Source organism: Erinaceus europaeus, chromosome 19 (genome assembly GCF_950295315.1).
Source record: "Erinaceus europaeus chromosome 19, mEriEur2.1, whole genome shotgun sequence".
NCBI lineage: Eukaryota > Metazoa > Chordata > Mammalia > Eulipotyphla > Erinaceidae > Erinaceus > Erinaceus europaeus.
The window spans coordinates 55,256,110-55,281,668 of NC_080180.1; the positions used below are offsets into that span (position 1 = coordinate 55,256,110).

Here is a 25,559-nt window from a genome sequence, read left to right on the forward strand (position 1 = left end):
AAGAGATCCAAAAGGCCGAGAAACACATGAAAAAATGCTCCAAGTCTCTGATTGTCAGAGAAATGCAAATCAAGACAATAATGAGATATCACTTCACTCCTGTGAGAATGTCACACATCAGAAAAGGTAACAGCAGCAAATGCTGGAGAGGGTGTGGGGTCAAAGGAACCCTCCTGCACTGCTGGTGGGAATGTCAATTGGTCCAACCTTTGTGGAGAACAGTCTGGAGAACTCTCAGAAGGCTAGAAATGGACCTACCCTATGACCCTGCAATTCCCCTCCTGGGGATATATCCTAAGGAACCCAACACATCCATCCAAAAAGATCTGTGTACACATATGTTCTTGGCAGCACAATTTGTAATAGCCAAAACCTGGAAGCAACCCAGGTGTCCAACAACAGATGAGTGGCTGAGCAAGCTGTGGTATATATACACAATGGAATACTACTCAGCTGTAAAAAATGGTGACTTCACCGTTTTCAGCCGATCTTGGATGGACCTTGAAAAAATCATGTTGAGTGAAATAAGTCAGAAACAGAAGGATGAATATGGGATGATCTCACTCTCAGGCTGAAGTTGAAAAACAAGATTAGAAAAGAAAACACAAGTCGAACCTAAAATGGAATTGGAGTATTACACCAAAGTAAAAGACTCTGGGGTGGGTGGGTGGGTGGGGAGAATACAGGTCCATGAAAAATGATGAATGAAATAGTGGGGGTTGTATTGCTAAATGGGAATCTGGGGAATGTTATGCATGTAAAAAAAAAAGAAGTAGAAACACAAAGCAGAAATTGACTGAGTTTGGAGTATGGCACCAAAGTAAGAAAGCAGAAGTATACTAGAGTTTGCAGTGAGTACCTCCCTAATACTTCCTCTCCACTTTTCCAAGCTTTGGGTCCATGATTGCTCAACAATTTGTTTGGCTTTGTATGTTAACTCTCTTTTTAGTCACCAGGTTCCAGGTGTCATCAGGATGCCGGCCAGACTTCCCTGGATTGAAGACCCCACCAATGTGTCCTGGAGCTCAGCTTCCCAGAGACCCATCCTACTAGGGAAAGAGAGAGGCAGACTGGGAGTATGGACCGACCAGTCAACGCCCATGTTCAGCGAGGAAGCAATTACAGAAGCCAGACCTTCTACCTTCTGCAACCCTCAATGACCCTGGGTCCATGCTCCCAGAGGGATAGAGAATGGGAAAGCTATCGGGGGAGGGGGTGGGATATGGAGATTGGGCGGTGGGAATTGTGTGGGGTTGTACCCCTCCTACCCTATGGTTTTGTTAATTAATCCTTTCTTAAATAAAAATAAAAAAAAAAAAGAATAGACCATATGTTAGGCCACAAAGACAGCATCAGCCTATTCAAAAAAAAAATAAATAAAAAAAAATAAATAAATAAATTAAAAAAAAAAGCTTACATTCTGTAAGAAGAGTACACATAATCTAAAATCAAATCCCTAATTTCAATTTTATTTCCTGCTATGAAAATTAAAAGGTAAATAAAGAACATAATTCAATAGGACACCTTTAGAGGTCTTAACATTCACATTTGAGGGGGATTCTGGAATGACAAAGAACCCTTGGTGTGATATTCAGGTGTGCTTTTGCTGTTACTCTTTCTTTGAAACCAAACCAACAAAAACATTTCAAGCATTTAAAAAGTACAGTTAGAAACACAACTGTGTTGCATACTTACCATTCAGCTCAAAGTCATTGAACATTATAAACACAATTGTATGGTATCTTTTCTTTTCCTCATTAGAAATCTGTCATTGAAAATACAGGAATTGCACGATCTAGAATCTTTTTCTTAAGTTCATCCCATGGAATATGCTGTCTTCAAGTGCCAAATAGACTTACTTGGTATGATGCTTTAGAGACAAAATTGACCTGAGCCAAAGATGGCTAATAGTCACCAAATGTGTAATGTGATTCTAAACAGTAGAGCAAGACTATGAGCACATTCACTCAACTGAACAAATAATTGCCGTGGACACCAACTCTAAAGGCTCTCTGACTTTTTTTTTTTAATTTTTAAATTTTTTTTAGAAAAAATGATTTTCTAAACCTAATGAACGAGTAAAGGGGGGAAGCACGGAGGGGGCTGGGAGGCAGCTCACCAGGTAGAGTGCACACATTACCACACAAGAGGACTTGGTTCAACCCCAGGCCACACCACATGGGAGCACCTGCACAGGGGAAGCATCAGAAGTGGAGCTGTAGTCTCTTTCCTTCTCTCTCTGTTTCCCTCTCTCTCTACTTCTGTCTCTCACTGTTTGAGAGTTTTAAAAGAAATGGTGCTAGGAGTAGTGAAGCTATGCAGGTACAGAACCTCAGCAATAACCCTGGTGACAAGAATTTAAAAAGGAAGAGTAAAACAAAGGGAAGCCATTACCTGTCAACGCTGAGAGCACAGAGATTGAGTACGGTGATCCCTACCGAGGACTTCTGCAGGAAGGGGAACAACTTGCAGAGGAATACGCCAAAGTCATTGTGGTCAAAAGGCCAACGCCCGGCCAATAGCTGGAAAAAAAAAAAAAGGAGGCACCAAGCTAAGAAATGGCATAGCTGCCACGGGACCCGGAGCACGTGCATTTCCAGTCACGCTCCTGAACGTTTTCCGTTTAGCATGGAAGCACCACAGGACTATAGTCGCACTTTGTCATAGTTTAAAGCCTCAGAATTGGTCTTAGCTGGGAAGATGTAGGAAAGATACACAGAATAATAAACAGACAAACCTTTGGCATTCGTTAGGGTAGTCCTAGCACCAACTTTTCCAAGAGCAGCAGCAAAGTTTGTGGTTTGGGTGACAGCCTGGCAGTCAGCTCTTGTCACTCTCTCTAAACCACAAGTTAATAAGCAAGTCACGTTCAACTAGCTGCTCAAAGATGCTATTTATTCTCTCCTGACAGACAGTCAGAGCTTGGACCCAAACACCGGGAAACAAAGGGTTTCAGGATGCCCTGATTTGGCTGGCAGGCTAATTCCTACTGTGCCTAGAAGCTGATCATACTGCACTGGATGGGAAACACAGTGGCTTACACTAAGGCTCCGATGCTTCTTTATCATCCAGAAAAGCATGGCAACTGGAATCACTGTGTAGTATTTGCAGGGAATTCTGGTCTTACATGTTGACAATCTAGCAAGGAAAGGATGAACACCTTTTCGTAACTGTAGTGAGAATATAAACATACCATCTTGTAGGTTGCTGAGATTTATTTAACTAGGTATAATACGAGGAGTTTGGGCTTAGATAAGAGCTCGGCTACCTCAAAGGGAGAAGAAAGTCCCTGTGAGAACATGGTGTCTTTTCAAGAGCAAAAATGGGATCGATGCCCTAATTTTTTGTTTTGTGACTCAGACTCTAAACTTGTTCCACTCAGTAAGAAATACTGGACAAGCTGGCTGACTGTCCTTTCTTTCCTTCTCTGCTTTTCTTCCACCTCCCTTCTTTTCCCCCTTCCTCCATTTCTTCCTTCTGTAAAGTGCTTATTGTCACAGTCACTCTAGGTTGAACTTTGAATTTCGGTTCTACTGTTCCTAAAAGATTATGTGAGGTTTAATTTTATGGCTGGTATCATAAGCCCATTAGAAGATGGGGAGAGCCCAGTGGCCTCTAGATGTAAAATAAGAATAGCAATATAGGATGCTCTATAATTCAATTTTTATAGCTAAGACCCTATATGACTCAATTCTAAAAGTTTTCTCTTTCCAGTTTTTTAAACTTTTTTCTTTTTTTAAACATTATAGTTTTATTATTATTTTAATATTTATTTATTTATTCCCTTTTGTTGCCCTTATTGTTTTATTGTTGTAGTTAGTAATGTCGTTGTTGTTGGATAGGGCAGAGAGAAATGGAGAGAGGAGGGGAAGACAGAGAAGGGGAGAGAAAGATAGACACCTGCAGACCTGCCTCACTGCCTGTGAAGCGACTCCCCTGCAGGTGGGGAGCCGGGGACTCGAACCGGGATCCTTACGCCAGTCCTTGCACTTTGCACCACATGTGCTTAACCCACTGTGCTACCGCCCGACTCCTTTTTTTTTTTTTTGTTTACCAGAACACTGTTCAGTTCTGGCTCATGGTGGTGCAGAGACTGAACCTGGGACATTGGAGTCTCAGGCATGAGAGTCTGTTTGCATAACCATTATGCTATCTACCCTCTGCTCCTCTTTCCAGTTTTGAAACAACTGTTTGTTTTCAGTAGTTTTCTTCTCTTTCCCTTTCTCCCCCTCCCCTTTTCCTCCCTTCTTTCCTTCCTTCCATCATCATGAGGCTTCACTGCTCTGGGCATACTTTTTCAGCTAGAAATAGAAAGACAGAGACAGAGAGACAGGGAGAGAGGGAAAGCGTGTGGTGGGGGCAGGGCTTGAACCTGGGCTGTCTCTGTGACAAAGCAGGAACACTATCCAGATGAGCTATCTTGCTGGCCCACTCATTTTCTAAAAGACTTTCTCTTCCATCCAATCCAGTCTCTGGCCTCTTCTTGCTTGTACTCTAACCAGTGTTGGTTTGGATCTTTTCAGAATTCCCAGAAATAGTTTTATCCAAAGAGAATTGGTGAATTTTTGCACAGATATACTGCCCTAAACTGTGGTAGTTTTCATTAAACTAACAATGATAATATTGCTGTTTGCTGTTATTAAAGCAAGTAAAGACATAAACCATTATTTCTGGAGTGAGTTATCTACTATAAAGTAAAGAAAACATGAAAACTATTTTTCAATAGAATGAAACCTTAGTATTTTGGCTCACACCGGTTAGCCTCCATGAAAGACTACAGAGCTGTAATTACAATGGACAGAGGTTGTTTGGGACACACTTTGGAATAACTGAGCCATTGGCTTCTTCCCAGAGGCAGGACCCTGAAATCTACACAGGCAGGTTTCACAATCTTTCATCCAACCATGAAAGAGAAGAAGGATGCTTCTTGCTTAACAAGGGAGTCCCTCTCTCTCTTTCTCTCTGGAGAGTCCTGTGAAGTGACATATGCTAAGACCAATGACTCAGAGAAACCCACAACTGAGCACATAGTGTTTTAGACCTTTCCATCCCCAACTGAATTTTTCCGTTTTCATGTTTCCTAAAACTTTTCATTTGGTTGGTGTAAATAAAGAACAGAAGGGAAAAACATTATGCAATTGACAGGCCACAAAACAATCAGAGTTGTCTTTCTTTGACACACATAGGTGCTTTGCTTTTGTTGTCATTTTTCTTTTCCGTAAGAGGTTAAGTATTGACTCTTCATGAGACTTATTGACAAAGGGGGGAAAAAGGCATTTCACCAACTGCTATGGCTTCATCTTGAAAATATGTTTGGATGTCGAACATTTCAAGGTTGCCAGGAGGAAATTAGGTTCCTACCTGCAGACAATTGCCCCTCTTTGGTTAAAGGTGGCTTTCTTTTTTTCCCTTTTTTTCTTTTTTTAAAGATTTTATTTATTGATTGATGAGAAAGACAGGAGGAGAGAGAGAAAGAGCAAGACATCATGGGCATGTGCTGCCAGGGCTTGAAGTCAGGACCTCACGCTTGAGAATCAAGCGCTTTATCCACTGTGCTACCTCCCGGACCACACACAGGTGACTTTCTTAAAAGGCTCTCACTAACTGCTCTGTTGTAAGTGGGACCTGCTTTTGAATCCCTTTCATGGAACCACAGTTGGGTTAATCTTCTACACAGTCTTCTTTCAACTGACTTTGGATACTCATCCCCCCCCTTTGTTGCCCTTGTTGTTCATCATTGTTGTTGTCATTATTATTGCTGTTGTTGGATAGTACAAAGAAAAACAGAGAGAAGAGGGGAAGACAGAGGGGGAGAGAAAGATAGACACCTGCAGACCCGCTTCACCACTTGTGAAACAACCCCCTGCAGGTGGGGAGCTGGGGGCTCAAACCGAGATCCTTTTGCTGGTCCTTGCGCTTCGTGCCATGTGTGCTTAACCTGCTGTGCTACTGCCTGGCACCCTTCTTTCAACTGACTTTGGTTTAGCAATAAAATCTATGAAGGACAGAGGACATCAAAGAGGTACAGAATGCAGTTCGCCTTTTTCTCTTGTTCAGAAGAGGTACTTTGGGGGCAGTGGGGAATGTATTGTTTCTGTTATTTAATGGCATTGAAAGTTGAGAATAGAATATTTAAAAGGACAAATATTAAGATATACAAAAACAGAACGAAAAGTAAGTCTTTTAATCAAGGCTCCAAATACTCTGCCCAAAGGCAACTGCTGTTAATTATTTTCCTTCAGAAAACTTCCTAGGTACATAAAAATACATGCCCTTTTAAAAAACAAGTGGAAACATATGGAAATAAAACAAACTTTTTGATCCTTGCTCAGTATTAACAATCATATTGCAAACTGTTATGGTCTTTTTATTTTCCTGGATTTGCTGGGAAGCAGTTCTGCTGCTTAATTAAAAGGTTTGATTTTTCAAAGCCCATTAGTAGAAGGATTTAGAGTAGGAGAGGAAAAGATAAATAACTGCTAGACTAAATCTAGACCATGACAAAATAATTCATTGATTTCATTAATGTTAATGACTACTGTCAATTCAATAAAATGAATTAATGTTACTGCTACTCTCTGCTCAATGAACAATCTAGTTTGAGACTGGGGGTATGGATCAACATACCAAGACCCATGTCCAATGGAGAAGCAATTATAGAAGCCAGAACTCCTACTTTCTGCACCCCCCAAAATTTTTGGCTCATATTCCCAAAGAGGGAGAAATGTTAGAGGAAGATGACCAGAGGGCTCTGAAAGCCAATCCCATCAGGATCCAGAGAGAGAAGAGGAAAAAAGGAGAAACATTTGGATCCTTACGCTGGTCCTTGTGCTTTGCGTCATGTGCGCTTAACCCACTGCACTACTGCCCGGCTCCCAGGAGAGATATTTGGAAGTAGTAATAGTTGTAGGTGTGACTTAAAAAGGAAGAGAAGACAGGACCACAGAAAAAATGGGCAAAAATACACAGATAGATCTCTAGATATAGAAATAATAGTTAACCCATATCTGTGACCTTGGGAGAACTATTGCAAATTCTAATGGGGGAGTGGGGACACAGAACTCTGGTGGTGGGAATGGTGTGAAACTGTGCCCTTGTTATTTTGTAATTTTGTAAGTCACTAGTAAAAATGATTCAGCTTGGTAAACTGACAGATAGGATTGGTTAAAGTAGTTACTTTGGCATCTTAATGCAGTCATAGTTTATTTTTGCCTAAAAGGGCTTATGCTGTTACACAGCCCTCATATTTATAACAGCCAAGAAAATTACATGATACCTAATACAAACTAGGTACTAAATAAATGAACAATTTCAACTTACTTTTGTATCCTGAACTCAGTACAACCTTTGCCCTGAAAAATGCATTCATCTTATAATTTACTTTCTAGTTAAGCTATTCATCCATGGCCCAACACACAGATGATTCAGAAATTAATATGAAGACAGGAATTTGGTTAAATCTGTGTATGTGAAGCCTGTATATAAGAAGGGACTTGAGTAACTGTATAAGTTAAGATCTAGGGAAGACAAAGTTATTTGTAAATTTTGTCTGCATGGGGTGAGTTCCCCTGCCTTCCATTATTCCAGAGTCAATTGTAGTGTTTTTCCCATCCAAGTACTAACCAGGCCCGACCCTGCTTAGCTTCCGAGATCAGACAAGATTGGGCGTGTTCAGGGTGGTATGGCCATAGACAACTGTAGTGTTTCTATTCTTCATGTCAAGAAGTCACTGTGTCTGCCAACTAGTTGCTTGAGGAAGTGGAGAATATAGTTCTTTTAGGAGTCCAGGTTGTAGAGCAATGGCCACAAACTCTTGGTTAGAGGTCTCTTACTTTGGGATGTGACTTCCCAGTCTGATAAGAGCCACTTAGAGTTGGTGCCTGTCCCGTGGTCTGCAAACACCCACACTTCACCTTTATTTACAGGTCACAGAGGAATTCCAAGGAGCACTCACTCAGATACACCCAGTAAGCTACAACTATGGATTCTACTGATGTAGAGTCAGCTCAGTTCAACGGAATGGAATGTGTTAGAGTCCCTGCTCCCCACTGGGAAGCTAACGTACTACAGAAGGGTGTGAATGAACGTAGAGATTCTATAATAGTCATGTGTTGCTTAGCATTGGGATAATGAGAATATTTGTTCTGAGAAAGGAATTATTGGGTGATTCTGCCATTGTGTAAACATCATAGGGTATAGTCTCATACAAACCTACACATCTAAGCTATAAGGCATATTGTCTGTTGGCACATGTCACACATATGGGTTGTCAGTGACAGAAATGTCATTATGGGGCAAGGCAGGACTGTCTTTGTGTGGTTGATTTGGGCTGAATCAACCTCCTTCAACCTACAGTCTGCATTTCTGTCAAAACCAGATCTACTAAGGCCTTGTACTACATGCTGCATCACTAGGTTCCTTGTTTCCAGAATGTTTAGATCCCCAGCAGCTAGCACTCTACTTAGTACAGAGCACTACCCTTGTGCTCAGGACCCTTTCGATATGTGCAATGGGCCTGTTCATGCCAGTTTTCTGGGAGACGCCTGACAGCCAGAAAGTAAAGGGAAAGTGTAACAAGCCAAATGTTGGATGCAAAATGTATGCCCTAAAGCTCATGGGCAAAGCATCTGAGACTTGATTTACTCTTACTTTACAGCCAGTGCTATGAAGTTTAGCTTTTCTTGTCCTTTGGTCCACTGTATACGCACAGCTGCTCATTAATAGGAACCTTGCAGAGCAGTAATTTGCAGTCTTGGCTGTACATTAGGATGATTATGGGAGCTTTGAAAAAAAAAAAATCCCAGTGTCTGGGCCACGCCCTCTGACTAGTGTTTCTCATCTGGGTGATTTTGCCTCTCTTTTCCCGTAGGGGATGTTTGGCAATTTCAGGAGACAATTCTGATTATTGCAATTGGTGGGGAAGCTGCTGGCATGTAATGGGTAGGTCCAGCAACACTGAAAAACATCTTGCAGTATACAGGACAAGATCTGCCAGCAGTGATGAGGCTGCCTGAGGCTCTGAGTCCCAGGTTCAATTCCCAGCACTGCTATAAGCCGGAGCTTAAGACAAAAACCAAAACCCTGCCCTATATCAATATAACCAGAGTCTCAGGAGCTGGGACACAAGGGTGCAGTTACTTTTAAATGTCCCAGGTGATTTTAACCTCAGTCTCAGGTGAGCTTTGTGGTTCTGACACTTTAACTACAGCGGAGTCACCTGGAGGGCAGGTAAAAACAGATTGCTCCATTCTCAGGATTCTGATTTAGCAGGTGTAAGGGGGCCCAAGCATGTACATTTCTAACAAGCTCCTAAGTGGCACTAATGTTACTGGACTATGACCCACACTTCAAGAAGCACTAACACAGGGACTTCATGCTCAGCAAAAGCACGGTAGCTGACAGCAAGAACATGGTTCAGGAGGAGTCAAAGGGTTTGTTGGTGAAGATGGCGGACTGAGAAGCTGCTAGCAGCGTGAGCTCTGATCACATCTGGAAACGGTAGGATTTTCTGCCTTTAGCAGGCCAGTCAATAATTATAGTCACCAAAGAGGTGATTATAATTTAATTTGGGTTAAGAATTAGAGTAAAGGTGGCACGGACTAGCGGGGCTCCAGACTTCCAGGCGGCGACGGGCAAGGCGAGTGCGCCGGGCACTGTCCTCCGCCCGGGAAGGCGGCTCCTCTGCCGGTTGCAGAGCGCTGCTGGGGGCCGGCAGAGGACCCAGAGGGAGCACTATAGCTCGGGGGCTTTCTCTTGGGAGTCTCCAGGGACCACCGTGACCCTGAGGGCGGATCCAAAGACTTCTTGAGTATAGCTTTCATAGGATCAAAGGACTTGGAGCTAGTTTTCATTTTCGAGAAATCCTTTTCTTCCTTTTAATTTTCAAGCATACCCCCCCCACCACCACCATAAGCAGTCCCTGGGGACCAGCTCCTAGCAGGATACCCCACACCACCAAACAGGGTGCTTTTTTGAATTCACTGATACACATTTGGGAAGTTCCTTGCACTGCTCTTTAATTACAACTCTTTTTCTTATCTTCTTCCTTTTCTCTCTCTTGTCTCTCTCTCTCTTTTTTTTTAATCTTGTCATATACTTCTTCCTTCTTCTTTGCCTTTCTGAATTTGTGAATTACTTTGGGGAAGAAATCTGACTCAGAGCGGACTCTCTATGTGTGTATCTCTGCTCTAGTTCCCTTTCCTCTCTTGTTACCCCTAGAATATACGGTGGATAGTAGATTTGCATAACTGTCTATTCTTGCTATCCTCTCTTTCTTTTCTCTTTCTTCACTGGGATTTGGTTACTATTTTTTCATGGACTGGAGAGATTGTTTGGCTAACTGGTAACGATTAAACTACTTCAATACTTACTTCAGTTGCTACTGTAATTCCGGAGGTTGGTGAGTGCAATTGTCATAAAGGTATTTAGTACAGTGTTACTTGTACTCAAGACACAACAACTGAGGAACAACAGAGCATAAAAAAAAAGAAGAAAGAAACACATAAATAAAAAAAATGGGTAGATCAAAAACAAATAAAACTGCTACTCCAATGAATGAAGACAAGAGCCCAGAAGAAACTACAAATCAGCCAGAAGTAACCATAGATAAGAAAAGTATGCAAGCAATAATAAACTTAATCACAGAAATGAAAACAACATTGGAGGAAAGGAATGGCAGTATTAGGGAAACAACAGTTGAGACCCCCAAGGAAAATACTGATTATCTTGAGGCAATTAGAGAACTGAAAGCTGAAATAGCTGTAATGAAGAAAGAAGCTGAGGCAAGGGAAAGCAGACTAACCGAAGCAGAAAACAGAATTAGTCAGACAGAGGATGAGTTAGAGAAAACAAAGAAAGAGGTTAAAGAGCTTAAAAAGAGATTGAGAGACACTGAAAACAACAACAGAGACATATGGGATGATCTCAAAAGAAGTAACATTCGTATAATTGGCCTGCCAGAGGAAGAAAGAGAGGAAGGGGAAGCAAACATTCTAGAGGAAATAATACAAGAAAACTTCCCAGACCTGAATAACAGAAAGGATATGAAGGTTCAAGAGGCCCAGAGAGTACCAAACAGAATCAACCCAGACCTGAAGACACCAAGACACATCATAGTCACAATGAGAAGAAGTAAGGATAAAGAAAGGATCCTAAAGGCTGCAAGAGAGAAACAAAAAGTCACATACAAGGGAAAACCCATAAGATTATCTGCAGACTTCTCCACTCAAACTCTAAAAGCCAGAAGGGAATGGCAAGATATCTATCGAGCCCTGAATGAAAAAGGGTTTCAACCAAGGATAATATATCCTGCTAGACTTTCATTCAAACTAGATGGAGGGATCAAAACCTTCTTAGATAAACAACAGTTAAAGGAGGCAACCATCACCAAGCCGGCCCTGAAAGAGGTACTAAAAGACCTCTTATAAACAAGAACATCACTATAATACTGGCAATATATCAGAGCAAACAAATTTTTTTTTTAGAACAATGGCACTATAATACATTAAATCCATAATATCAATAAATGTCAATGGCTTAAACTCACCCATCAAAAGGCACAGGGTGGGGGGATGGATCAGAAAACATAACCCAACCATATGCTGCTTGTAAGAATCCCATCTGTCACAACAAGATAAACACAGACTTAAAGTGAAAGGATGGAAAACTATCATAAAGGCTAACGGACCACAAAAAAGGGCAGGAACAGCCATTCTCATCTCAGACACGATAGATTTTAAATTAAATAAAGTAATAAAAGATAGGGAAGGACATTACATAATGATTAGAGGATCAATCATCCAAGAAGACTTAACAATTATTAACATCTATGCACCCAACGAGGGACCATCTAAATACATTAAGCATCTACTGAAAGAATTTCAAAAATACATCAATAGTAATACAATAATAGTGGGAGACTTCAATACCCCACTCTCACACTTAGACAGATCAACAAAGCAGAGAACCAATAAAGATACAAGAGAATTGAATGAAGAGATTGACACACTAGACCTCTTGGACATTTTCAGAATCCTCCACCCCAAAAAACTGGAATACACCTTCTTTTCAAATCCACATAACACATACTCAAGGATAGACCACATGTTAGGCCACAAAGACAGCATCAATAAATTCAAGAGCATTGAAATAATCCCAAGTATCTTCTCAGACCACAGTGGAGTAAAACTAATATTTAACAACAAACGGAAGATTATTAAAAGACACAGAATTTGGAAACTAAACAACATGCTCCTTAAGAACCACTGGGTCAGAGACTCACTCAAACAGGAAATTCAAATGTTCCTGGAAACTAATGAAAATGAAGACACAACCTATCAAAATATTTGGGACACAGCTAAAGCAGTACTGAGAGGGAAACTTATAGCCATACAATCACATATTAAACACCAAGAAGAAGCTCAAATGAACGACCTTACTGCACACCTCAAGGACTTAGAGGAAGAGGAACAAAGGAACCCTAAAGCAACCAGAAGGACAGAAATCACTAAAGTTCGAGCAGAAACAAACAACATCGAAAATAAAAGAACCATACAAAAGATCAATGAAGCCAAATGTTGGTTCTTTGAAAGATTAAACAAAATTGACAAACCCCTAGCCAGACTCACCAAACAAAAAAAGAGAGAAGACTCAAATTAATAGAATTGTAAACGATGCAGGAGATATCACAACTGACAACACAGAAATCCAGAGAATCCTGCAAAACTTCTATAAAGAACTATATGCCACCAAGCTAGAGAATCTGGAAGAAATGGAACAATTCCTAGAAACCTATGCACTTCCGAAACTGAACCAAGAAGAACTACAAAATCTTAATGCACCAATCACAGACAAAGAAATTGAAACCATTATTAAGAATCTCCCCAACAACAAAAGTCCTGGACCAGATGGCTTCACAAACGAATTCTACAAAACTTTCAGGAAACAGTTAATACCCATACTTCTTAAGCTATTCCATAAGACTGAAGAAACAGGAATACTCCCTTCCACCTTTTATGAAGCCAACATCACTCTGATACCAAAAGCTGATAAGGACAGAACAAAAAAGGAAAACTACAGACCAATATCTCTGATGAACACAGATGCCAAAATATTAAACAAGATCTTGGCCAACCGGATACAGCAACACATCAAAAAGATTGTTCATCATGACCAAGTGGGATTCATCCCAGGAATGCAAGGCTGGTTCAACATCCGTAAGTCAATCAATGTCATTCACCACATCAATAAAAGCAAAGCCAAAAACCACATGATTATCTCAATAGATGCAGAGAAAGCCTTTGACAAAATCCAACACCCATTCATGCTCAAAACTCTACAAAAAATGGGAATAGATGGGAAATTCCTCAAGATAGTGGAGTCTATATATAGCAAACCTACAGCCAACATCATACTCAATGGACAGAAGATGAAAGCATTCCCCCTTCGGGGACTAGACAGGGCTGTCCACTGTCACCGTTACTCTTCAACATAGTACTGGAAGTTCTTGCCATAGCAATCAGGCAAGAGAAAGAAATCAAAGGAATACAGATTGGAAGGGAAGAAGTCAAGCTCTCACTATTTGCAGATGATATGATAGTATACATAGAAAGACCTAAAGAATCCAGTAGAAAATTACTGGAAGTTATTAGGCAATATAGCAAGGTATCAGGCTACAAAATCAATGTACAAAAATCAGTGGCATTTCTTTATGCAAACACTAAATCTGAAGAAGAAGACATCCAGAAATCACTCCCATTTACTGTTTCAGCAAAATCAATCAAATACCTAGGAATAAAGTTGACCAAAGAAGTGAAAGACTTGTATGCTGAAAACTATGAGTCGCTACTCAAGGAAATAGAAACTGATACCAGGAAATGGAAAGATATCCCATGCTCATGGAGTGGAAGAATAAATATCATCAAAATGAATATTCTCCCCAGAGCCAGGAGGAGTCAAAGGGCATATATGATACAGATGTAAGAAATCAAAACTAGGGAGTCGGGCGGTAGCGCAGCAGGTTAAGTGCTCGTGACGCAAAGCGCAAGGACCGGCGGCGGCGTAAGGATCCCGATTCCAACCCCGGGCTCCCCACCTGCAGGGGAGTCGCTTCATAAGCGGTGAAGCAGGTCTGCATGTGTCTATCTTTCTCCCCTTCTTTGTCTTCCCCTCCTCTCTCTATTTTTCTCTGTCCTATCCAACAACAACGACATCAATAACAACAAGAACAATCACTACAATAAAATAACAAGGGCAACAAAAGGAAATAAATACTTTTAAAAATTTTAAAAAGGAGGCAAAGAATTGAAAAAAGAAAGAAATCAAAACTACTGTAGGGGGTCGAGCGGAGGCACACCATTAATCTGGTGTTGCGCACATAGTGCAAAACTCAAGGACCAATGCTGGGTTCGAGGCCCTGGCTCCCCACCTGAAGGGGGTAGGGGTCACTTCACAAGTGGTGAAGCAGGTCTGCAGGTGTCTATCTTTCTCTCCTCCTCTCTCCTCCCCTCCCATCTCAATTTCTTTCTGTCCTATCAAAAAAAAATAATAAAAATAAAACTTTAAGAAAGACCACAGAAGCAGTAGATTCATAGTGCAGGCACCATGCCCCAGCAATAACCCTAGAGGCAAATAAATAAATAAAATAAAGCTACTGTATCCCAGGAGGTGGCAGAGTGGGTAGAGCTTTGGACCTTTAAGTATGAGGTTGTGAGTTTGATCCTCGACATAAAATGTGCCAGAATGTTGCTCTAGTTCTCGTTCTTTCTCCTGCTTCTCCTCCTCCTCTTCCTCCATTTCTTTCTCCTTCTCTCTCTCTCTCTTTTTTTTTTTTTTTTGCCACCAGGGTTATCACTGGGGCTTGGTACCTGCATGATGAATCCACTACTCCCATTTCTTTCTTTCTTTCTTTTTTTAAATCCCTTTCTTTTATTTGATAGGGCAGAAAGAAGTTGAGAGAGGAAGAAGAACCAGAGAGGAGGAGGACAGAGAGGGAGAGAGAGGCAGAGAGAGACTGGAACACTGCTTCACTACTAACAAAGCTTTTCTCCTGCAGACTTGAACCAGGGTCCTTGCACATGGTAATGTGTGTGCTCAACTGGCTGTGCCACTGCCCGGCTCCTTCCTTCTCTATCTTTTTAATAAAAAATATATCCAAACAAACAAAACACCCAAGCTAGCAGCAGTTAGGGAGTATGCAGCCTGTGCCGTTACCTCTCACCCTCATGGCCCTGGAAGCACTGTCTCTGAAGGCCCAGCTCAGTAATCATGAGCTGGTTAGCACAGCAGGCCTTTGAATGATGACATTGTGGTCAACATCATTTTGCTATAATGAGAATGAGAAAAGAAACAGTGATGCCTAGTGGGCCAGGCCTCTGTCTGCAAAGCTGGCCTCCTCTCCCTGGGTCTGCCTAGGCTTCCTCCCATAGCCCAGAGATGTGCATGTGAGGGTCACGGCCGTGCCTCGCTTGTCCCTACAGGAGTGAGTGTGGGGATGTGATGTGTCCTACAGGGAGTTATATCTTGCTCCTTGAGACACCAGGATGGGGTCCAGCCCACTCATGACCCTAATCTGGAATAACTGGGTTGGGGAATGAATGAATAAGCACACAGATGGTTGTTGATTGTTGGAAGTGATTTGGATCTTTGTTGAGAAGTGCACGTGATGTTTTGGTGATCAGGAGTAAGCTGTGGGAACTCTCCTCTGTATGATTTAGCCAATCTATGGCAAAATGGGTTTCACTAAATGTGTTTCCACTTAGAGATATCCTATATTCTTTCTGTGACATCAGGTGAGGACTGACTATCTAACCCCAATGTTGCACCCCCTAAATTCTAATTAGGGGTGCACTCATTCAACCTTATGTTGCTCTCCCGTTGAGCCTGGCTGCTTCATGACCGAGGCCGAGCCTTCAGAGAACTAAAGGAAACCCAAACTGTGGATTCTGCCCTGTTTACACCATGTCCATCCAGAGGTTCCTCTCACCCCTGACCACACACACACACCTGAAGTGTATGACAGACACAAAGTGAGAGAGAACTCCACAAAGGTTCCCAGCTCTGGGCCTGGTGCTTTTTGCCTGGTGAGGAGTGGTGGCAGACTGCACTGGCACCAAAAACCCAGTCCTGCAGGAAGGAACCTGCCCAAAGAGGTACATCAATACCAGTTCCCAAAGAAGCCCTGGGTAGCATCCCACATGGGAGCCAATAGGAGAAAGTGGCATGGACCACTGAGCTGTGTGCTTGACAACTGACGGAAGACAAAGGCCTCAGACAGAAGGAAAGAGAACCAACTCCATCTGGTTGACATGAATGTGAAATAAAATAACCTACACAAGCATGTAGAACAAGGCCTGGATCTCCAAGGCCTCGCTAGTTCCCAGAAGAGACGCGGCTGGAAGAACCCCTCCTGCTTTCTGCACTTAGGTAGGAAATGATGGGACGGCAGCTGCTACTTGCTCTGCCATTTCTCACCACTGAAGGCCCAGTGTTCCTGGTGGTGCTCCCATGTGGTGCTAGGGCTCAAACCCAGAGTCTCACACAGGCAAGGCATGAGTTCTTTTGGGTGAGCTCTCTCCTGGTGCCTCCTGCCCATTATTTTATTATTTTATGTTTTATTTACTTATTCATTGTTGAGAGAGAGAGACAGAGACAGAGATCACAGCACCAAAATTTCCTTCAGTGAGATACGTACATGGAAAAGCAGCACACTATCCAAGTGTGCTGTCTGGCTGGCCTGTCCCTGCAATTTTTAAAGGTGGCTTATTTATTTGTTTTTGTGTGAGAGAGCAGAGCCCCCTCAGTTCTGGTATATATGGGGCTGGTGATCAAGTGTGGGACCTCAGCGTGCAAGTCCTGCATTGCATCACTGAGTCAGCTCCCACACCCAGTAAAGTCTCTTTCTTTTTTTCCCTTTTTTTTAATTTTATTTTTCCCTTTTGTTGCCCTTGGGTTTTTTTTATTGTTGTAGTTATTGTTGTTGTTACTGATGCCATTTGTTGTTGGATAGGACAGAGAGAAATAGAGAGAGGAGGGGAAGACAGAGAGGGGGAGAGAAAGACAGACACCTGCAGACCTGCTTCACCGCCTGTGGGGAGCCGGCTCAAACTGGGATACTTAACGCCAGCCTTTGCGCTTTGCGCCACGTGCGCTTAACCCGCTGCGCTACAGCCCGACTCCTGCAAAGTCTCTTTTTAATAACTGCCAGTCTCTTTTTAATAGCTGCCGTAGGATGCCAAACTGGAAGCAAAGGGCTTGAAATTTATTAGTACACACATGCATAAGCATGCACACGCACACGCACACGCACACACCAGTGTCTCAGTGTATGGGAAAGAAGAAGACTTCAAAGCAGAAAACACAAGATGCATTCTGTATCAAAATTTCACAGGCCCTTGCCAACTCTATGTGCCAATACTTTAAGACTGAATTCGTAAGGGAGGGGAGGTTGATGTTGGAAAAGAGAGAGCCCTGGCTTTTGCTGAAAGGAGGACAGATTTCACACATGTGTTCCAAGCAGAGCCTGGCGTTTTATGGGAACAAAGCAGAGTTAATTATTGAAAACAGCACTAGGCCATGGAAGCACAGAAGGCCCCAAATTCAGCGAAAAGGCTTTACTGTTCGCTTTAATCAGCCATCACTGGGGAAGGACACGCGAGAACATACTTAAGGAAAACATGCAGGCTGCAGCAAGGCCTAACAGAATCAGAGATCCTCACGTATAGAATGAGTAACCCCTCAACCCTGCTGAAAAACTTATTAGAAAGGCGGTAATAGAGACGGAAAAGCAACAGGCAGTGTGAAGACATGTAGCTGGCTTCGAGACTTAATGTACAACATGGTAAGAGCTGGAGTTTGTTCTCACTATATAGCATGTCATGTAGTCACAATGATGCTATCCTGTGTGGAGATGGAAATGGTGACCCAGCTAAATGATACCATGTACATCTTCTGGAGACAAAAAAAGAATAGGATTGGTGTGAGTAAATAAAGTTGGGGCAATTCTGAGTATTTAATAATAAACTCATAAGAGAATGGAATTTAAATTTTTTTATTTATTTTAATGAGAGCTACAAAGGGAAAGAGAAGCCAGAACAATGCTCAGCACTGGCTTGTGGTCACGTTGGGGACTGAACCTGGGACCTCAGAGCCTTAGGTATGAAAGTCTTTTGTATGATTATTATGCTGTCTTTCCAGCGCGAGAGATGTAATCCTTACCCCTGTGACAACAGTCCTGCAGATCCATTTTCCTCAATGAAGTGGTAAAAACAAAGTTCAGGAAAAGGTTGTTGTGGATCAGATTAATGTGTGAATAGTTTTCCTTTTAGTCTTGATATTTGACATGTGCTGTTCTCTCCAGTGTAAGGATTATGTTTATATCCAGAACGACGCTACAAGAACAGAAAACACCACGTTTGGGGTCTAACGTCACTGGCCTCTGGTGATGCCATGCTTCCACTCTTAGACACTTCCATGCTCAGAGATGCCGGGACCATTTCCTCAGGACTGGGCTCAGAGTTCCGTTTCCTTTTCATCCCTCTCAAGAGCCCGGTACAGTGCTCCACAGGTAGTAGCCATGATACCAGCCAGGAAAATAAGTCATTGAGACACGTTATTTAGATAAGCCTGGTAAACACCATTTATCCTATATTTTAATTTTTTAATTACTAAATTAGTTACTAGATAGAAATTGAGGGGGGAGGTAGAGAGGGAGAGAGTCAGAGATATACCCGCAGCCTTGTTTTATCAGCCATGAAGCCTCCCTCCTGGAGGTGGGGACCAGGGGCTTGAACCCAGGTCTTTGGGCACTGTAGTGTGTGCAGTTAATCAATTAATCATTGCCTGGCCCCGTATCTTACATTTTTAAAAGTATAGCATTTCAGACTTGGGTAGGTGATTAGAAATCTTCAGGATCAGTGGTACAAAATGTTGCATTCTTAGTGGACCTCTGGGGATCCATGAGAACCTTCCATGGGGTCTGCAAGATTAAGTGAACATAGAGATGACTGCCTTCTTCACTGGTGACGTTTGCATTCCTAGTGCAAAGGTAATAGTGGCTAAACAACTGGTGCTGTCTGTAGTGGGAATTAAGATGGTGACACCAAGCATTATTCTGCTCATCACACACCAGCTAAAAAACTACTGTTGGTGAGAAGACAGGTGAGGAAGGAGTGCATCATAGTCACAAATTACAAGGGCAAAGGCAAGCATAAATTGCATTTCTAGACACCAACAAGGGTAAATCCAAAAATGAAATTAAAGAGACTGTTCCGTTCAAAATAGTATCGAGGGATGGACGGTGGCGCACTTGTGAGAACACACACATTATCATTTGTGAGGATGTAGGTTCAAACCCTGGGCCCCACCTGCAGCAGGGGAAGATTTGAAAGTGAATTTTCCATTCAGCATGATTCCCTCAAGCTCCATCCAAGCTTATGTACATCAATAATTGGTTCCTTTTCACTGCTGAGTAGTCTTCCCTGGGATGGAAATACCATGGTTTGCTCAACTACTTAGTCACTGAAGAAACATCTAGGCTGTTCCAGCCTTTGGCTACTACAAATAAAAGTGACTGTGAACTTCTATGGACAGATTTTTGCATGAACATAACTTTAATTTCTTTGGCATAAATACCCAAGAGTGACTTGTTGAAACTTAATAATAATTAACTGTATGGTTAGATTTTTATCACAAATTGTCAGAGCCTTTCCTAGAATGGCATTTGTCATTCTTATCAACAATGTAGGGGTGAACCAGTCTCTCTTCACACTTGCCAGGTTCAGGAGTTTCACTTTATTTTTTAAAAGCCTTTCTAATATGTGCCTGTAATATTTCACTGTAGCTGTCTGCGGTTTCCTAATGGCTGCTGATATGACATCCTTTCACATGCCACCTGCACAGGCTCTTCTGTGAGTTTTCTATTCACATTTTTCCCATTCACCACATGAATTATTTGTTTTCAGGTCACTGATTTTTTTGTTTTTATTATTTTTTATTGCCACCAGAGTTCTCACTGGAGCTGCATAAGTACATGGCCATGTTCTTTTCTCTTCTTTTTATTTGCCTTTTCTTTTTTCAATAGAGGCAGATGGAAATTGAGAGGGATAGAGGAAATAGAGAGGGAGAAAGAGATACACCTGAAGTGGTCCGGAAGGTGGTGCAGTGGATAAAGCATTGGATTCTCAACCATGAGGTCCTGAGTTCGATCCCCATGTACTAGAGTGATGTCTGGTTCTTTTTCTCCTGAACAAATAAATAAATTCTTTAAAAAAAAGAGAGACACCTGAAGTGCTACTTTTTTTTTGCTCTGAAGTTGCCTGTGTGTGGGGGGGGTTTAAAGCTGGATTTTTGTACATGGTAGTGTATGTGCTCTACCTGGTATGCTCCTTCCTGGCCCCTGGGTCACTGATTTCTGAGAGCCCTCTCAAAAATTAGTTCAGATACTAGTCCGTTATTGGATATGCCTTCAACTCCAGTACCAGTTTTCTCTTCTGGGTCATTTCCATGAACTAAATTTTATCACTTCGTGAGCGTTCACTACAATTACTGCAAACAAGTAAGGAATTTCAAAACCACATGAGAGGTGGACTCTAATCTATAAACTGACAGATGGCCTTTATTTTATCAGCCTGCAAGCAGAGCCAAACTGAACCAATTCCTCTGTAAAATTATAAATAGCTCAGCGTTCTGCTTCACATAGCTGAAACTATAGATGTTGATTCCTCATATTCTAAGTTTCCTCTCCAGCTCTCCCTCTGCCCTCTGTCCCTCCCAGTCTTCCCCTCCACAGTAGATGTATACTCTGTTCTATGGGTCTGATGAGTTATTATATCATGTCTGAGACTGAGGATGGGTCTTCACCATCCAACCCTGTCTTCTTTCCTTCACCTTCTGTAACTTTCTTCTTACCCCTTGACACTGTAGAAAGGCCTGATGGGTAAAGAGAGTATCTGTGCCAGAAAACTACACATACTATACATGCATATAACTAGTGCTTCAGCAGAAAGGAACATAGGTATTTATTCTTTCCACTAGCTCCTGCTTGGTTTATGACATGATATTTCTACATACTGCCAAAGAGGTATTTCTGATTTTTTAAAAAAATATATTTATTTATTTCCTTTTTTTTTGCCCTTGTTGTTTTTATTGTTGTAGTTATATTTGTTGATGTTGTTGTTGTTGGATAGGACAGAGAGAAATGGAGAGAGGAGGGGAAGGTAGAGAAGGGGAGAGAAAGATAGACACCTGCAGACCTTCTTCACCGCCTGTGAAGCAACTCCCCTGCAGATGGGGAGCCGGGGGCTCGAACCAGGATCCTTCCGCTGGTTTTTGCGCTTTGTGCCATGTGAGCTTAACCCGCTGCACTACCACCTTCTTCTTCTAGCATTAGCCCTTCTTCCGTAGTCAGTCAACAGCGTCAGGTTGAGCCTGATGTAAAGTTTCGAGACCTCCTTTGAATCTGGAGAGGTGGCAGTCGTTGACTGTGTGGGTCATAGTCTGTCTGGAGCCGCAGGGGCAGTTCGGGTCGTCTCTGGCTTCCCAGCGATGGAACATAGCGGTGCACCGGCCATGGCCTGTTCGATAGCGATTGAGGAGGGCCCAATCATAATGTGCTAGGTCAAAGCCGGGTTGATGCTTGCAGGGGTCTGTGATGAGGTGTTTGTTCTTTACCTCAGCTGACTGCCAGCTCTGTTTCCAAGAGTCTGGAACAGAGAAGTTCAGTGTAGGCATAGGGGACCAGATTGGGTGACGAGACGTCAAGCGTTGGACAGGGTGGGCGAAGATATCTGCGTATATTGGCAGGTCCAGTCGAGCGTAGATGTGGGAAATGAACTTAGATGATGCCGCATCCCAACGAATATCTGGCGGGGTGATGTTGCTAAGAACTGGCAGCCATGGAACCGGGGTGGAACGGATGGTTCCAGAAATTATCCTCATGGAGGAATATAATTTGGAATCGACCAAGTGGACATGGGGGCTACAGAACCATCCTGGGGCACAGTATTCTGCAGTGGAGTAGCATAATGCCAGAGAGGATGATCGTAGTGTGGAAGCGCTCGCGCCCCATGAGGAGCTGGCCAGTCTTGCAATGATGTTGTTCCTCGCGCCCACCTTTGCTGCAGTTTTTATGAGATGTTCGTGAAATGACAGAGTGCGATCGAGAGTAACGCCAAGATAGACTGGCTTGATTCTCGTATCACCAAGCTGCACATTAAGCTCACGCGAGGCCGAGGCATGGTGTAGATGGAAAACAGATGATACCGTTTTTGCAGTGCTAGGGATTAGTCGCCATTTTTTACAGTAATCAGATATCAGAGACATGTCTTTCGTGAGTGTTTCCTCGAGGATGTCGAACTTGGATGCCTGAGTTGCACAGCAGATGTCATCGGCGTAGATGAACTTCCTTGAAGAAGTTTCTGGGAGGTCATTGATGTAAATATTAAATAGCGTAGGAGCCAGAACAGAGCCCTGGGGGAGGCCACTTGAGACAAGTCTCCATCTACTAGACTTGTCACCCAGATGCACCCGGAATCTTCTGTTTTGGAGAAGAAACGATGTAGTGTTGGCCACCCATGGAGGCAGGCATCTTGAGATCTTGACTAGGAGACCACGGTGCCAGACCGTGTCATAGGCTGCTGTGAGATCAACAAAGACAGCACCCGTTTAAATTCTTCTGGAATCCATTTTCAATGTAAGTTGAGAGGGCCAGGGCTCGTTCGCAGGTAGATCTTCCTGGGCGGAAACCAGCTTGGGCGGGTGATAGGATTTTCTCTGTAGGAGGAGAAATACTTGACAGAAGCAGCCTCTCAAGGAGTTTGTAACACACGGAGAGGAGAGAAATTGGTCTATAGCTGGCGGCCAGTGTTGGGTCTTTCTTTGGTTTCAAAACTGCTATTATCTTTGCACGATGCCAAACTTTGGGCATAGACTCAGATTCCAAGATGTGGGACAGGAATGAAGCGAGCCACTTCTTTGCCGCGGGACCCAGGTTAAGAATGAGTTCTGGGGTGATGTTATCATAGCCAGCAGCCGTTCCCGGTTTAACCCTCTTCAAAGCGTCTTCCAGTTCAGACAGTGTAAAGGGAGAGAGTTTTGGAGATGGACAAGATAAACGGAAGTGGGATGACCACTCATGGGAAATTTCTCTTTTCCAGACTGGGTCGATCTTAGCACGTCCAACTTGAGTTAGGTGACTGGCCACTGAGTTTGGAGATACGGGAGGATGGGAGACGGGAGAGGGTTGGCTACTGGCACCCAGACTATGAAGAAGCTTCCAGGCCTTCCTACTTGAGTGGGTGAAGTTCAGACTTTCCGTGAGTTGTTGCCTGTGGGCTTGGCGTGCTGCATCCAGGGAGGCAATGAGATGGTCGGCCACATCTGGGTCACCCCACTCATCATACTGCTTTAGTAGTTGCTCACATTCAGCATCAAGACAAGGCGTATAGTTAGCACGTCTCCCACGAGGAATAGCTTGGGAAGCTGCTTTGAAGATGGCTTGGCGGAAGCGCCTGTAGGAATCTTCAGAGGGGATAGAGTTAATTGGAATTGCAGGAATAGATTTGTTGGTAAGATCACTGAACAGACGCCAGTTTGCTTTCCGAAAGTTCCATCTTAGTTTCTCCGAGCACAGAATCAGTGGGAGCTGGAGACCAATGTGGATGATAGCTGGGCGGTGATGACTGTGCGGGAAGATCTTGAGAACTTGTCTCGTAGCGGGAAAGGCTTGGCCGTTGACTGTGCTAATCCAGCACAGGTCGGGTGACGAGTCTTTATTCCATCTAGCACTGTGAAAAGAGCCTGGCTGTTTGGGATCGTATAATAGGGAGAGGTCATTCGCTGAAGCCCACCCAGTCGGCTAAGATAGAGCCGTCATCACGAGTGGAGGAATATCCCCAGTCTTGGTGATGACTATTAAAGTCTCCAACGTAAACAGCTGGGTGATTCGGGCTAGGCAGGACCTCATTATCCCATGAGGCACTGGGAGGCTTATATACGTTGACGAGCTGAATAGTTCCAATAGTAACAGAGTCGTAGAAGGTCGAAGAGGCCGTGTGGTAAATGTCCGCAAGATATGATTTGGCGTAGATGGCTCGGCCGTGTTTAGGATGGAGATTATAGCATATTAAATCGAATCCACTGATGGTGAATTGAGCAGCTTCATCGACTGCTATGTGTGTTTCTTGTAGGCAAATGACATCTGCCTGATGCTGTATCGCCAATTGGCCAATAAGAACGCGTTTGGCAAAGGACAGCCCCTCAACATTAAGTTGGAGGACTCGAAGAGCAGGACCAACAGCTTGAAAGCTGTCAGGAGCTGCTTGTTGCTGGCTTTGAAAGTGACTGGGATCCATGTGGATTCAGTAGGCTAGGAAGGATCATCAGTTTCCCCAATGAATGGGTACTCACGGGATGCACCACGGGAAGGTCGATCCACCTGACTCCCAGTATTTCTGAATTTTATAGCACAAATAAGAGAATTAATCTATTCTTAGTTATGTTTTTGGTATATTCAAAGAGATATAAAGTGCAGTGATTTCCTGATGAAATAACGTTAAAAGGTAATATATATATATGTATATATTCATTCCTTAGAGAGTAGCTCTTTTAAAAAATATGGTATTGCCTTAAAATCAATAGTAAAATAAAATTTATTTTCTTTTTTTAAAAAATATTTTTATTTAATGAGAAAAAGATTCATAAAGACACAGAGAAAGATCAGAGCACAGCTTAGCTCTGGATCACCGGGAGCCTCAGGCATAAAGTCTCTTTGCATAACCATTATTTAACCTCCTCAGCTTTTCTTCTTCTTCTTTTTTTTTTTTCTTAGTGTAAACATGAACAGTTGCTCAAAGGTCTGGCTGTCTGGCTGAGTCCTGCTCCTAAACACTCCCTGAATGTACTGTTCCTTGAAACACTGTCCTTCAATGAGTGAACGAATCCCAGAGGAGGTCAAAGTTCAAGACTGGAACTCGAAAGTATGTCCAAGGTTTCATAACTTCCAATGTTTTAAGAGGCTGATTCCCCCAATTCATTATTGATGTTTTTTCAGAAGTGAATATCTCTAAATGCATAACAAAGTTTAAAACTTGTTTATTTTTGGCCAGAAAAAAATGCATGATTTGTCCAAGATATTTCCAGGATACCTGATGGCTAATATCCCAATGAAGACAAAGTTCTGCTATGCACTAACATAAGTGGGAAAGACAAAGAAGTGTTAACAGTTCTTGGATATTCTTTTTTTTTTTTTTTTTTTCCTCCAGGGTTATTGCTGGGGCTCTGTGCCTGCACTTATGAATCCACTGCTCTTGGTGGCTGTCTTTTTTCCATTGTTGTTGTTACTGCTATTATTGTTGTTGTTGCTATTGTTGTTGGATAGAACCGAGAGAAACTGAGGAGAGGAGAACACAGAGAAGGGGAGAGAAAGATAGACACTTGTAGACCTGCTTCACTGCTTGTGAAGCAACCCCCTGCAGGTGGGGAGCTGGGGGCTCAAACTGGGATCCTTGAGCTTTGTACTCTGTGTGCTTAACTCAGTGTGCTACCACTCGACCTCTTGGATATTC

The 25,559-nt window shown here is 42.7% G+C and overlaps 1 protein-coding gene across 1 annotated transcript in view; it reads right to left on the minus strand.

The window, feature by feature from the left end:
• Positions 1–25,559, minus strand: part of EDNRA (endothelin receptor type A) — a 90,047-nt gene that overhangs the window by 36,431 nt on the left and 28,057 nt on the right. Inside the window, exon 3 of the mRNA XM_007528168.3 lies at positions 2,395–2,522. Within this exon, the coding sequence (XP_007528230.1) occupies positions 2,395–2,522 (128 nt within the window). The remainder of the gene's footprint in view (positions 1–2,394; positions 2,523–25,559) is intronic.